Source organism: Patiria miniata, unplaced genomic scaffold, assembly GCF_015706575.1.
Source record: "Patiria miniata isolate m_02_andy unplaced genomic scaffold, ASM1570657v1 HiC_scaffold_10, whole genome shotgun sequence".
Classification (NCBI taxonomy): domain Eukaryota; kingdom Metazoa; phylum Echinodermata; class Asteroidea; order Valvatida; family Asterinidae; genus Patiria; species Patiria miniata.
Window position 1 is genome coordinate 3879994 of NW_024037048.1, and position 16237 is coordinate 3896230.

The 16237-nt window shown below is 41.5% G+C and overlaps 1 protein-coding gene across 1 annotated transcript in view; it reads left to right on the top strand.

Moving 5' to 3' along the window:
• Positions 1–16237, top strand: part of LOC119740231 (WD repeat-containing protein 1-A-like) — a 141943-nt gene that overhangs the window by 38457 nt on the left and 87249 nt on the right. The window contains exon 4 of the mRNA XM_038215470.1: positions 769–907. Coding sequence (XP_038071398.1) covers positions 769–907 — 139 coding nt within the window. The remainder of the gene's footprint in view (positions 1–768; positions 908–16237) is intronic.

A 16237-nucleotide genomic window follows, 5' to 3' on the forward strand; every position in this document is an offset into this window, starting at 1 on the left:
AAAAAATCGGAAATTAGCCTAGGAAAACCTATTTAAAAAAAGGTACAAAACTAAACGAAAGTATAGAAAAGATCAACTTCGAAAAAGAAATTCGCCAAAACGTTCGTTGTTGGTTACTTTTTCGATCTCAGCTGGAAAACGAATTTCGTTTAATATTGATGATGCTGTGAATACGGATGGGTATCAACGAAAATTACCCGCAATTGTCGTACTTCTGTCCTGATGTTATCCTCCACAGTCACTGTTTTTTCTTTTTTTTATGTTATTCCTATTTTAGGTGTTCCTATTTTATTACTGTTCTCCAAGCCTTTTCACTTGGGTCCGCTTGAAAGCCTGCAATCTCCAAGAAGACGATGAAAGACAATTTTTCATTCAATGTTATATATTCTATAAAATTTTCATATAAGCTGTTGGGAAAATATCATTTTGTTCATTGTGAGGGTTTCTTTAGCTCGTAGATTATTTCTTTGCCTCAAAGTTGCCCTGAAAATTGCCTTGTGTGACTTGTGCGTAACATCTTATACTACCGGTACAACAAATTTCCAACAGTTTTTCGCATTGATTATGACCTCTAATTAATCTTTAAAACAGTTTGTTCTGTACAGATGACTTGTGTTCTGTTTTGAAAATGAAATTATACTAAAATACATTTCAAACGCATGCAGCCCAAGTTCGAACAAGATTCAGAAAATCAGGAGGTTCTATAAATACAAAAAGGTCCAGTTTATTTTTGCATTGTATGGTATGTTTTTTTCCCCTTTGCGACAGGTATGTCGGGTAAGGTGATGATCTGGGATATCACCCAGGGTACTATGAAGTACGAACTCCAACCAGTCTCTTACAAAATCAACGATATTGCCTGGTTCAACAGCGAACAGATTGTCGTGTGTGGTGAAGGAGGTGATTCGTAAGTGTAGAATCTCGAGACACATTGTTTTTTTTAAACAAGACAGTCCTTTATCAATCACTATAAATGTACATGCATAATTGCACACGATCCAATCTGCAGAATATAGCAAATAACATTTACGTAAAGCTAAAGGTGTGTTTACAGGTCACATCCGTTCAAAGTGAAACTTCTCCATTACGGTTTAAAAGAACGTGTGTTGACAGAAGCCCGACATCTCTGTACGGCTCTGCTGATGAGTAGTAAAGAGCACCATCTATTGTTCATGCACGGAGTCCATAGAAATTGCAAGACCTAAGTCCCAATCACACATTTACGGTTTGGAGCTACGAATCTCTACCGTTTGAAATTCGTGGTAAACCTTGGGAGTACCGTATTCATCCTATAAAGTACATCCGTGGTTATCCGTCATCTTTCTTGGGCATTCGTGGAGGGCTTCGGAAGTTTCAAATTGTTCAAAACTTCCTCCCTCCTAGACTGTTTTTCGCCCCCCCCCCCCCCACCAAGATAATGGGGACCGGTGACTAGTTCCAATTTAAAGCCTTTGATTAAATCGCGATTGTTGAACTCACGATTATCAAGAAACACACGCTTGTTTTACTACAAAAAGTACACAAAATCACCAGTGCAATCAACTGCATAGGTTTTTGTATGACCTGCTCACATTAAGGAGCACCCGATAAAAAAACAAGCAGAATATCCCATGGGGATAGCTAAGTGCTTGTTTCAACAGACCATCCCACATTAAAAACAAGAAATAAGAAGAGGAACATTAGTTATTGGACTATGCCTCACTCACTAGAAAGTGAAGAGAGACATGTCTATTAGCATCACACTGCAGTCACATTTGCCCTGAACTGATTCTTTAATCAATGTACATTGAAGGACTGCAAGCCCTGGTAATGTATGTCTGAAAGAACTGATGACGATAGAATGTTCCAGATCGTAACTGCCGCAGGAAGAAGTTCTTCGCAGAGTTCTTGCTGCAGTCATACCCTGGGGGACCGGGGACTGAAGAGCATATTTGTTGAGTAGCATGGATTACCTGGTTTGTCGAGCAGCAGGTGGCCTTACAGGTGGGACCATGGATTTCAGCAAGGTTGGGAACTTGCTGCACTGCATCCTATATAATAATAATTTGGGAGGCTAATCATCCTTACTCGTAGCTGGTATGCTGAATTGCGAAGGACGCGGCTACAACGTGGTCGGGCCGCTGGCACGTAAAGGCGCCTATGGCTGCCGGTGTGACAGGTAATTCTGTCCCCCCTGGTAAATGTGTCCCCCGGACACATTTACCGGCTCGTGACCCGGTAAATGTGTCCGGGGGGACACTTTAACCTAGGTAAATTTGTACCCCTCCAGGTAAAAATGTCCCCCTGCCCAACGATGAAAGTGTCCCCCTGGTAAATGTGTCCCCATGCAGTATGTACTGAGAGCAGCAGCGTGTCGCACGCGCCAGTACATGCTGCAAGATTTGAGGCAGTGATTATAACATGTGTACATATGCGTCTCCCTCTACAATGGAAATTCGTCCAATAGGAAATTTTGTTACGCGCTATGATGGGAACACAGACCAATCCAAGGAGACGTTGTATCATACTATCAATGAGACGAGGGCCATCGCCATGCATCGCCGCTGTGTTGACCTATCGCAGTAGAATCGCGATAGACTTCACCGTACTCCGAATCGAAACATTGTGTTCACGTATCACCTAATAGACTAAATTAATTATTTTTTATATTCATGAAGGGCAGGCTAAAAGTCCAAAATGTATACCTTGTAGAATGAATTCATCAAAACAATAACCTTCCGGGTTTCAAAAGAGGGGGATTAAAAAACCTGGGGGACAGAATTACCTGGAGGGGACAGAATTACCTGGAGGGGACAGAATTACCTGGAGGGGGACAGAATTAACGGGCAAGGGAGGAGACTTTTACCTAGGTAATTCTGTCCCCCCGGACACTTTTACCGGGGGACAGAATTACCTTCCACACCGGCCACATCGACCCATAATAATGACCACGGAGCACAGCCTGAGATCGAAAGTGTTTGATTTTTCCGGAGGGAGGAAAACCGGAGGGCCCGGAGAAAAACCCTCGTGGCACAGGAGAGAACCAACGCACAACTCTACTCCCATGCGATCCGCGGCCAGGATTCGAACCGTGGTCACCTTGGTGAGAGGCGAGCGCTTTACGCACAAGCCACCAATGCCACCCCTATATAAACAGGAGACTGCTGCAACATTTCTTCGATGGGATAAACTGCTAAGATTATGCCTCAGTTGCTCTTGCTGGCTTAATTCTATTAGGCGGCATGCTCTCCTTTGGATTTTATCAAGAGCCGAGAGTTGGACTGTGCTAGCTCCCATCCAGGCTAGGAGTGCCTACTCCATCTTGCTTCTGACATAAGTCTTGCAGATGGTAACAAGACCTGCCTTGCTGAAGACTGGACCCAGTCTCCGCAACATTGAAGTACGCTGACTAGCAGTGCGAGTGACATTCTTTAGATGTGTCCTCCATTCTAGCAGGTGAGAGAAAATAAGCCAAGGAAGTTTCATCTCCATCTTATCACTGACAATTTGGCCTTGGAACATTATAGGCTGATGATTTTGGATGTCCTTCATGTTGGACACAGTGAGACACTGACTCTTGGATGGCTAAAATTCAATTCTCCAAGTCTGTCCTCAATTGCTAATTCGTTCCAAATCCTCCTGAAGTTGTTCAGCTGCTGCTAGCCTCATGCTCGATCTTACTTCAGGAGGTGAGTTTTTGATTAATGTGAATATTGTGATGTCATCAGCATAGGCAAGAAGTTCTGAATGACAGATCACATCACGTAGATCTTCGATGTATATCAGGAACAGAGTGGGACCAAGAATACTGCCTTGGGGAACACCAGCATTGATCTCATAGCAGGTTGACTTTTGTCCAGCAACCACTACCTCAAGATGTCTGTTTAGTGTTAGATAAATAACTCTTCCTCCAGGTAAGCAGTTGGCCAGTGATTCCAAATGAATCTACTTTTCGAAACAGACCTTGATGCCATACTCTGTCAAAGGCGCCTTTGATGTACAGGGCGACCATTCGAACTTCACCTCTCTCATTAAAGATGGTGCACCACCGATGAGACATATAGGTGAGGAGATCAGAGACAGAGTGGAGATTTCTGAATGCAAATTGGTTGTCTGATATGAGGTTGTTTTGAAAAAGATGTTTCTGTAGTTGATCATTTATGCTCTCCATTACCTTGCTGATGGTAGATAGTAGAGAGATCAGCCGGTAGTTTGACGGGCAAGATCGACTATTTTCTTGTGCACAGGAACAACTGATGTAACTTTTCATGGGCAGGGGAAATAGCCTCTGCTGAAGCTGAATCGGAAAAGTTTGGCGAGTGAAGCTGCAAGTTCTAAAGCGCAGTTCCTCAAAACCTTGGCAGAGATACCGTCAGGCCATGCTTTGTTCTTATCCAGCTTTTGCAACTTTCTTTTTATGTCTCGTGGCCTGAAAGTGACATGGCTGAGGTGTTCAGCAGTGCGGTCCTGGATAACAGGTGGTGGATCAACTGCAGAAGTGAGATTACATTTGTTTGAAAAGGTTTGAGCCAATATCTCTACTTTATCTTGAGCAGTTGAGAAGGCGATGTCATTTTATTGCACAGGGGGAATTTCTGTATGACCTCCAGTTCCAGAGAGTTGCCGATCTGTCCACCACCAATCTCTGTCTTTTCCATTTTCTACCAGTTTATCCCTCATCAACTTAACTGAGTGGCCTTGGCACGCCTAATGGTTTGTTGCGCAAGACTCCTGTGCTTGATAAAAACAGCATGCTTTGTGACATTGGTGGGATCTTGTCTCTATAGCTTGAATGACTCCTCCTTCTGAGTGATAACTTTTCGGCATTTTCTGTGAACCAAGCTGAATCTTTGGATTGACGTGTAGTATAGTATGAGGGATTTGTCTTACTATTGCTTGGCGAATGATCTCAGTGACATTTGAGCAAGCCTTCTCTGGATCTTCTGTATCGAGAGCAGAGTTCCATTCAGCAGTCTTTAGGTCATGTCGAAGTCTCCCCCAATCAGCTTTGTGATATTGCCAGACTGTTCATGGAGATGGATGTTCTTGGTAAATGAAGCCAGGAAATGATGAAAGTACAGTATTTTGATCGGATGTGGTGATGGGTGCAATATTAAACAGAGCAAGAGCACTGGCCTTCCTCTGCATCAGTCAGGACAAGATCAAGGATAACTTAATTGTCCCCACGGGTTGGTTCTTGAATAAGTTGAACAAGACCGTGCACGTTGGCAAACTGCTCAGTTGTTCTTCCAACCTTGTCCGTTGGAGATTTTGAGGACAGCCATTCTTGGTGATGGACATTAAAGTCCCCCAGATTTACAGATGTGGATATTTTGTATTGTTGTTGAATACGATCAAGGTTGACGTCATGATACTGGATCATGTTATTATCAGAGCCAGGTAATGAGCCAGGACGGTAAACAACACACAATAAATATTCTGAGCGAAAGGAAGCATGAATTCTGAGTAAAGTTGATTCACAGATGACACACTTGTAACAAATGCGTTATTAATGGCTATACTCATTAAAACGCGTAAAGTTACTCGCGTCTAATGATGCACCAAATAGGTATTATGTTGGAATACCCATAGTGACGAGTAAAACGATTTGACTTCAGAATACTCACAGGAAATTTACTCATCCAGTGAATCAAAATATTTGGGACGCACTTGGTGAGTAATTTAAAAAATAACACACAGGTGAGTTATTAGCATAAAAACTCACTCGAAGAGTACATTTAAATACTTAAAGAAAACGTGTAAGCCTGACACCAGAATGACACACAAATGAGTCAAGGTCATTTTACGTCAGCCAAGCTTGACACACTTCTAGTGTGTCCATTTATTCTGCCTTTCAAATGCATAACAGACTTAAGGATGTATCCTTGCCAACTGCAAGAAGGTAAGAGTGTGTCTGATACATTTGGATATGACATGTCATAAATGAAGTATAGCTAGTCAACAAAGACAACAGTGCATCAATTGTCCCCGTTACTTTGAACAGGTCCTTTTGTTCTGCATGAAACATGTAGTACTCCTCATTTGACAGAAGATCCTGCTCTTTCCCTGAGTACATAAGATTTGGCTGCACAGTAGGCTCATCCTATAAATGAAATGGAAAGGAAAAACAGAGTTCTGTCAACATAAATCAAACGACTCTATTTGTAACCGTCACAATCATTAACACAATTCAAATTCCAGGTGCATTGCAAAACAGAACATTTTGCTGTCAATGAGAAAAGGAAGCTAGGGACTATTTTTTTTAAAGTACAGTTTTATGGGGTGCATTTTCAGTTTTGGAAACTGTCATGAATTTATTCATCAGTTTTATTGATCGCGCATACATCAGCTCTTAGGGCCTATTTGGGGGTAAGCAAAAAAAAAAACACACCCTACCTTCTGGTCAGTAATAGGCCTACATAGACTTCTGGATTCTTCTACGAAGAATGAAAGCAACATCAATGTTGCACCATGAAGCAGTCTTGAAATCTGCAGGGAAAACAATTATAATTGGTTCCTTGGTATAATTCATGATAAACATTTTCAAGTTTGGGGAATCACATTGATTACCATGTGTGAAATTGTTGGACCACTCCGCACAACACATTGAAGTATTACGAACACCCATAGAGTAGATTGAAAATCACCAGCTGCTTCGAACATAATAATAGTGCACTTTGGATTGAACTCTAAAGCACAAGTTACATAAGTAGCCCACTCAATCAGTAAAGGTCATTACAACGACCAACGTCATACTTCATCATGAGATCAAAACAAATCTACGTACGGTAACGTTTTCAATTGAGCAGCAGCAAAACATGGGCGCAAAATTACGACACAAGTTTAAATTGTAGCCAGTGCTAAAATGGAGAGAGACAAATAAATAAACCGTTACCTTCAAATGATGGCATCATGGCAGGCGCAGGCTATAGGCAGTGCTTGCTGTCCAGCCGATGGCAGTTGGCTGCTGTCTGAAAGTGTAGTGTAGATGCATCACAAGACTGGTGCATGCGACGCGACGTGCATGGGCAGAACGACAACGTGACCATACAACGAAGCGCGTCTCCTTTCAAGGAAACTTCATGCATATTGAGACATTATACCTTGCACACAGCACCCGAGTCTGTACGGTGTGGGTTTGAACGTTTTGACGTCCTCATGTGAGAGTAGTGAGACAATCATAACCGTTAAATTTAGGCGGGAATAGTCGACGCACTTGCATCGTCAGCCCACGCTAACCTAGGCGTGAGTCATTTGACAACGCAAGAGTGCATAAGTCTGACACACACATTTCAGTCAACCAACGTTGAGTTAACCCACGCTAAACGTAGGCGTGAGTCATTTGACAACTCCAGTGCATAAGTCTCACACACTTGCTAGATAAAGAAAATGTACACAATGGGCATGCGTTATCTTACATGGCAAATGCGTCGGATTTACTATCATAATGCATTCAGGTTCCAGACCAGTAAATAAAATTTCCATAGACCCCAATGGTAAATGCCCCACTTTAGAAATTCGGGAAAAATACTCACAACTCTCCAAGGTGTTCGAGACACACATCAAATTAAAGTTTATTTCATCATCTTTCATCTTCTTTTCAAGTTTTGGGTGGTCAACTGATGACTTTTAGGAGAAATATCCATCCGAAGATGATCACCCCTTCAAATAGTCCTGAAGCCAATCGCCATTTTCAAAAACGGTGCCTACACTCGATTGCCAAAATAGAGCGCTTTTAGGGTCCAAATAACATCCAAATTACACGGAATTGCAAGCTCCCAGTCATGTGCACGACTTCCACCCATATTTTTTACAAACCCTCAAGTTCATGGCCCAGAATACTCTCAAATACTGAAGATTTTGAGGGCATGCAAATCGTGATTTGGCCGGCGCAGGCAATTTGGGGCCTATTTACTGGTCGAACCTTTAAGTACTCAGACAGAACAGTAAATCATTATCATACTCTTCTTGCGTTCTAAGAGGAATTACGCGCGATGAGTGGAGTTACACACACTACCAGGTTAGTGGATATTTTACTATGCAAATGTAGGTTTTTTGACGCACTTGGCGAATAACACTGACGCACTTGACAAATAACACTGACGCACTCGCTGCTTGAACGATACTTCTTTATCACCAATAAATCAAAATACACACAAGGGCAAGTCAGATGATCAACATATGATGCGTATAACCTGATAGACACACCTCTTTCTGTGTTTTAAGCTAAAATACACACTTCAAGCCTGCCACCGGTTTTTGTTTGAATGCCCATCAGTAATCAGTAATTAATTAGTAGTGAGCCACATAACACTTAGGCGAGATACATCAAGACCCATCCTGGGCCAGACGACAATGCCTCCACCACAGATGTTTCTATCTCTCCTGATAGGTGTCTAGAAACCAGTGATACTGATATCACTGTTGGAGATGGAGTCATCTATCCAACTCCACAACCACAAGGAATGATGGTTTATGAACTTCAGCTAAGTGGCGAAGATTATCAATGTTGCTAACATCATTTACTCTGTCAGCAACTATCAGTTTACGGATGTTTGAAAGCAGGAAGGTGATGCCAATTTTTTTTCTTTTCTTGGCCTTTCTCTTACTATCATAGTTGTTGTTAGGTCTTATAACAACGCATATTTTCTCATTTGGTGTCTGCATATATTGTGGAAAGGAAAGTTGGGAGGTTTGCGAAATGGGAATCCCCACCGGACCAGGAACTCTGCCTTCCACAGTTTCAAGGATCCCATGCACATGCCAGGATGCACTGTCTACATTGCGCCTCGAGGAACCGTTCTGTCAAGGATGTAGTCCGGTAACCTAGTGTAACGTTAGCCGTTGGGACAAATACAATCCTCTTCCGTCTATTTTACTGTTGTGAGTAACAAGACTCATCATCCGCTGCCAGGTGCGAGACCACCTGCACCCTTAACCCTGGGTATAGGGCCCTTTCCGGTACTAACAGCCGGGCTAGCTGCACCCGAGGCCCCCATAGGGGCAGGTACAACCACACACTGAGGGCACAATGCTATAATAGACACTGACACCCCTACTACCCCTGTTGTAGGTTGTAGATATTGGGCAGCAATATTTTGTTCTCTTTATTGATATTTGCCAGAGATACTTTCAAATTCAGCAACAATCGAAGCTCATTACACAATGTACCACAAAAGTGGCATATTCGCGGCCTTGCCATTTTGCAACAGGCTGGTTGCCCAGGAATTACATTACCAGCAATTCTGGGCAATGAATGTAGGCCAGATTCACCGCTAGTAACCTGACCCCATTTTTTAAGTCAAGAGGACAATGGTGTCAGGGAAACAGACTAAAAACTTCCGTGGTGAAACGTCATAAAAATCAACTCGTAGTGCAACTGTGGGACATCTGCATGACAACCGTGCTGAGTCGTAGTTATTCGCGGTTATTCGTACACATTCTTGGAGATTCGTAGCTCATTCTTGGTAGAAATCACTACGAATTCGCTACGAATGTCTTACGGATATGCCCAGATGTGCTTGGGTTCTCATATTAAAGTGCTTGGGTTCTCACATTAAAGGTTGTACTCTGAATATTCACGCTTTATTCGTAGCAGAAGTAGTAAGGGAGGCGGGGGTGCTGGACTTTGTCATAGGTCTGTGGGTAGTACAGGGCCATTAATGAGAAGTCAGGGTACCAGACTTTGTCATAGGTCTGTGGGTAGTACAGGGTCAATGGGAAATCCCCCGATCTCAAGAAAAAAAAATAATAAAAAAAATAAATCTAACGGAGAGAGAGTGAGAAAGAAAAAAATTAGCTCCTTACCCTGTAAAAGGTGAGGAGCTGTTTTTTAATATAAAAATGGAGAGTAATATGTTTAGACCGACGAGTATTTGAAAAATGAATAAAAAATAATATCGGTTTTTATTAAATAGATGGAATACTTTGGGACGTCACAACTTGGGGATAAGTGCGATCATCATATACTCATCGAGAATGGTTTTTTAATTTGTGAAACGTGCGGTGAAATAGTTTCACGTTATTTTGATTTTTCGGCAGAAAATGCGCAAGAAGATCGTATCAATTGGTCAACTTTAAAGAGAAACAAAAGAAAAACTGTGGAGAAACTTTTTTTGTCTGTTTGTCCAGAGCAAGACTTAGAAGATGTCCAAGAAACAATCAATAAATATAACGAGCTCGTTAATTACAAAACATTGAGGGGGAATGGTTGCGTCAAACGGTCATTAATAGCGGCGTGTTATCATCACGTCGTTGGATTAGACAAAGAACGAGTTAGAGATTTATTTAAAGTGACTCAAAATCAATTTAATAAAGCACTAAAAATATACGATGACCACTACAATAAAGGCGGGGCCGAGGGTAACACCCTAAGAGGTGAAATAGAGGTATAACTCGGTGGTTCGCTTTCATAATGTTTATTTACCGTGAATTTGAACTTGTAAGTTTTTCGATAAGAGATTTTTTTCTTTTGCAAACCGTTCGTCTACCCGTTTTTTAACTTCTTTTTCAAAGTCTGTATCGTTTTTAATCTTTTGAAGCTTTGTGCTGGTCTTTGTTCTAATTTTCTGCTTAAGCTCGTTAAATTTTGCGAGTTCTCTCGTAATCAGTAAGAACTCTTCGTGCGATATATCTCCGTCGTTGATGGCTTGAGACACGTATTCTTCAATCGTGTTAAGTTTGGAGTCTGCTAATATTTTAATCTGGTCGTGCTTTTTTAGCTTGGCGGATAATCGCCTAGACGCGATTCTAAGCAAAATATCTACACCAAAAGCGCCTATAAACGTTCCTTCTAGCACCAATCCAACGGGGGTTGATATAACACCCAAGAGAGCGGGAATACCGACAGCCCCCGCTATAGCCCCCAATCCTTCTAATCCTATTTCTACGTAATTAATAGTGTCGATCACTCTCTTTATTTTTTTATAAGTGTGCTCTCGGTGGTCTCTCTCTTTTAAGATTAAAGATCGAATCTCTTCAATCTTTTTAAGTCTGTACACTTTTGTTTCTTCGTTACTATTTAATCGGAGTACATCTCCAGAAATATCGGGGTATAACGTCTTACCATCTATACTCATGTTTTTAATATAAAAAGATTTTAAAATTAAAAGATCTCCAACTCGATCATGATACTCACACCCTTGTTGTTGATGATCTGTCCTTTTTCACCTATGATTGAAAATGTCAGTTTGTCGATTATACCGTTTTTAAGTTTCTTGAAATCCTCGACTCTATCAGGTTCGGGTTTGCGCGTACCCACGGGTACGATTTTTAAGATGTCGGACGGTCGACCATCAAAAAAGTTTTCACTCGTACTTAATTGCGGGCAGCGAATAAACAAAAATTTAAACGGATTAATGTCGTAAGACCCCGTATATACCACTTTGGGTATCAGTCTTCCTTTGGGTAAATTGAGTAATCGAGAGACTTCTCTGTTTAAGCGCAATTTGAGATTGACGTCGGTTACAACCAACGTCACCTTTTTAGATTCTCTAAATATTCGAAAACTTACCCCGGGTATATAATTTAAAATAAAATCGAACCAATCGACGTCGTACCACCCAGGTGGGATGGTGACCGAACCGGTGACTCCGGCTGGTAACGGTGCTAAAAGACTCGGAGAAATAAAATCTAAATTATCACCAGACACGACAAGACTCCCCCGTATTGTTATCCCAGCATTTCTAATTACTCTCGCTCTAGGTTCGCTTATTGTACCTTCGATATATTCTAGCGCTATCTTTTTACCTGAATAGATGAAGCCTCTTCTTTCAAATAAAGTTGTTTTTAAAAATATAATCGTATTGTATTGTACGTCGGTTAGTGTTTTGGTTTGTCTTTTAACGCTTAAAAGTCTTATAACATCTATAATTTGATCCATTTCTTCTTGGGTGGATTCTAAACCAGAGTCTAGTCTATCTTCTTCGTACGCTTCTATAAGATCGTTTATAACTCTATTGAAAGTATTTTCGTCGTTTATTAAAAAGTCGTAGGGGTACTCGGGTACCAATTGCGCAATAAAATCTCTATCTGTTCTTATTTCTACATCTGGGTTAACCCGTTCGGGTCTTATAACATCATCAGGTCTTTCAGCGGGTCTCGCGTCTATTTGCGTATACCAATCAATCTCTGTGGCGCTGGAAATATTAAAATATCCGGGGTTAAACATCACCCTTTTTACGCGTACAGATTTTTGACCGTTTAAATTATCTACGACGTCTTCTAAATTAAACGTCTGCTCATTTTGAAACAAGTGAAACGAATGCATTTATTTTAAAGTCTTTTTATATTAAAACTGAAACTAAAATAATGAGTGATTTTAAGTCGTTAAAAAAGCAGATACAATCGATAGCTGATCAGGTAACGAAACAAGTAAATCAAAATGTAGCCAAACGACAAGCTACCACCCCAGCGCATGTACTAGACAGTCCGTATCTCACTGGCGAACTCGAGATTACGGTCAACGCGTCTAACACGTTTTTAACCCCGTTTCCCGACTTAATCTCGGACTATAAAATATCTCGCCTCAATACCAACGATGCTGTACTTCGTTGGAAAATAGACCCCATGTCTTTTTATCAAAATCAGTTAAACTTTGCGATCTATTGCGCTACAACGGGCTGTGGTGTTGGAATCGATATTTTAAACTCGAACAACCGTTACGTTAAAGCTTTATTTAATTTTCATCTATACTTTACGGTTAGAAGGATATTAAACGACATGGCCGTAGCAATACCGGGAGAAGACTCGTTTGACGCTCTCAGCAACACCTATGATCGTGGAGCATTTACCAACATCTGTCGGACGTTTGCCATCGATCAAAATAAGTCTTTTAAACAGACGAGAGATCAAAAGACTTATGGCTTAGGTCGGCTTTTTCTTTGGAACGAAAAAACAAAATCGTTTTTACTCTTGCCGTTAGACTATGATAAAAACACAACCACACTCGACGATTTTGTCAACCCCACGGGTGATAAAAATTGGGGTTTAGACGATCCAAAAAAACACGATGCTTTTTTTAAGCATTGGAAGGGTTATCTCGAACAAGACGACATCGTCAAAATGGCTTGGTTAGATTTTATACCCGCCAAGAGTTCGTTTACCTCCGCGGGAATCATAAAGATCAACGAATCGATCAGATCTTACGTGTACGCTTTACTCGGTGCGCAGGCTCAAACAAAAACGAGCGTATTATCACCGGGCACCGGATTAGACGCTCAGAGACAATTTAACGTCATCGTTGAAGATATCATCAATGCAGTAGACGACATGGAAACGAGTATCAATCAATTTCAAGACTCTTTGCAGTATGCCAGAACGCCTTTAAATTTTGTCGTGAAACCGGGGTTGTATTTAATTCCATCGGATATGAACTTGAGGGTTGGAACGCACGACGGCTATAACAACAATCTTCAAATCGCTACCCAGAGTATGAAAACTGGTTTGGTACCAGATTTAAACTCACAACCTCAACCGGATGACTCTTTTGATGACACCGATGACGTCGCGCCACCAACACCCCTAGAGCCTATGACAAACGATGTTGTATCACCAGCACCAACACCAACACCAACACCTACACCAACACCAACACCAACACCAGCACCTACACCAACACCAGCACCAACACCAGCACCTACAGTTTTAACCCAACCCACAAAACTACAAACTCACCAAGACGAAAAATTATCGTTGACGGTAGGAATATTAGCTATCGTTGGCATGGGTATTTTAGCTTACGAGGCAACGCGATAAGTCACACTCTAATCTCACAACAACAAAAAAAATAAGCCTTACCAGCACAAAGTTGGTAAGGCTTATTTTTTTGTTGTTTTGTTTTTAACTTTGATTACAACTACCATCGTTTTTGCAGGTACGCAAACACCAAGGCCCCCACACCCAAAAACAAAGCCCACAAGTGTTCGGCCAACCACGATACGGACTTACTCAGCGCGTTAAATATCCAACTGAGTACGCTGCCTATGATGCCCGGCAGAGCACCCAACGCGCTCACTCCGAGTTTTTGAAGAGCAGATGCAAAATAAGCGAGTTGTTTTGAAATCCACTCTTTGATACCGCCTTTTGGTGGTGTTGGTGTTGGTGTTGGCGTGGGTGGGGCACCCGCGCCTCTCACGCTAGCGACGATGCTACTCACTATCGTGCTGATGGCTAAACTCAAAGCGGCTAAAATGCTCACTACGGTCACACCTTGTTCTCTAAACAGAGTTCTAATCTTTTCTGCCAGAGTCGTGTCGTTGCCCAATATTTTATTAATCGTTTCTTTGATTCTAGCGATCTGACTTTTGAGCCCTCGTTCGTTGGTTTTTGCGGCTTCTAATCTGGCGGATCTTTCAGCGTCTAAGTCGCTCAATTTATCGTTTAACTCTCGTCGTTCTTCTTCGCTGATCCTATGATCACCTAATTCATGTTCGGCATCAAATATCTCTTGGTCCAGTTCTGTGAGACGCGCTAAATTAAGTTCTAGGTTACCTCTCAACGTCTGAAGACTTTTGTCTAAACCCTGGAGTTCTCTGTAATTTAACCCCTCCGTTTGAGCGCCAGTGTCGCGTTGTAAATCGTCTATAATCTCGGTTACCTCATCGGTGGCTCTGGGTAGTTCTGTCATGGGGATACTCTCGGGTTGTACTTTTTCGAGTTTATCTTTTAGTTTGGCAAGTAGTGTTGGTTTATAGTCAGCGATTTTGAGGGTGTCGCGAATAAATGCGGTACCATATTTACTTTGTAAGGTACTTAATTTGTAATATATTCTTTGACCACCTCGTCTAAAAGATAATGGTTCTCGACCTTTATATGTTTTAACGTATAGATTTCTGTCTTTACCAATTTCAAAATCGTTGGGGTCGATAAACGCGGGGTCTATATTATTTTGTTTGTAAAATGAATCAACATCTTCTTTTATTAGTTCTATAGATAAACTGCTTATTGTACCCGTGCCGAGGACGCTTTCTGTGTCTAGCGGTGTATCAGGAGTATCAAAAGTATCGTCCCAATCCAGATTGGTCTCTGCTACATCATCATCATCATCTAAGTTAATGTCAGGTGGATCCTCATATTCGGTGACATGGTCAAAGTCAAATCCTCCATCGGCCATTTATTTAATAAACCTATTTAAATTATGCCGTTTTCATTATACTGCCCGGTAGTATACCCTGGGTCACCAACCAATTTTGCGTGGCCAGAGCTCCACTTATAATGCCCGTCAATTTAGCCGCATCTTCTACGCTTAGTTTGTTTAAATCCGGCGCTTTCATTTTGAGTAGTTTATTTCCTACCATGGCGTATCCCATTACCAAACCCGATATGACGGCTCCGTGATAAATCGTATTAGCTATTCCGTTGGTGTCAAAGTTACTCATCGTTTTTAATATAACAATTTTTAAATTGCTGGTTTAGCTACAGACCTAAAAGGTCTGATCTATTCCATGTCTAGCGTTTTGGGGGCGCTGGGTGTAGTGGGTTGCGTGACTACCGGCACTGGCTGTACAACCGGCGCAGTTGTCTTTCTTGTTAGTACCAGCAACCCCACTCCTATTATGGACGCTATAGCCCCCCACATCACCCAAGAGTTGTAGTCCGGTGAGCTCGTATTATCATCTGATGTTACGTTCATTTTTGCTAATTTTAATTTCATCTGTCTATTGTGCTCGGCTAAAGCTTTACCCTGCTGTATTCGTTTAGGATTTTTAGTCTTGGTCACTCTCGTTACCGTCGGTGACGACGTTGTTTTTATCGGTTGGGGCGTCTCTGTCTCTGCTGGTTGAGCTGTGATCGGTGCTGTCGTTGCTTTCTGATCTTCCATTTATTATATTAGGTTTATTCAATTTCAAATGTTTTGTTGTGATTATCGTAGCAACTAAGGGTGATATTAAAGTTCCGTACTTGTAACAAACGTCGCTCAACATACCAGCCATACTCGCGCTTATAATAGGATCAGAACTCAAGTCGTTGGTGAGTTCTTCTTCAGAATCTATAGTGACGTTATAGCCTAAAACTTGTACGGGTGTAACAACGGCTAACACTCTCGAAAATAGACTTAAAGTGTATTTACCAACGGTTTTAACAATTTCATTTCCAAATTTAGTTTCGTACAGATGATATAATTTGTCGAGTTCTTTACTGTCAAGAGCTTCGATATGTTTAACGGTGTATTCCTTTCCCAAGTACTTTCTAGAGTTTCCAGCTGCTACGACACCGCACAAACGATCTTTATGTTCTGCGTTGTGATCTTGTTCGTTTG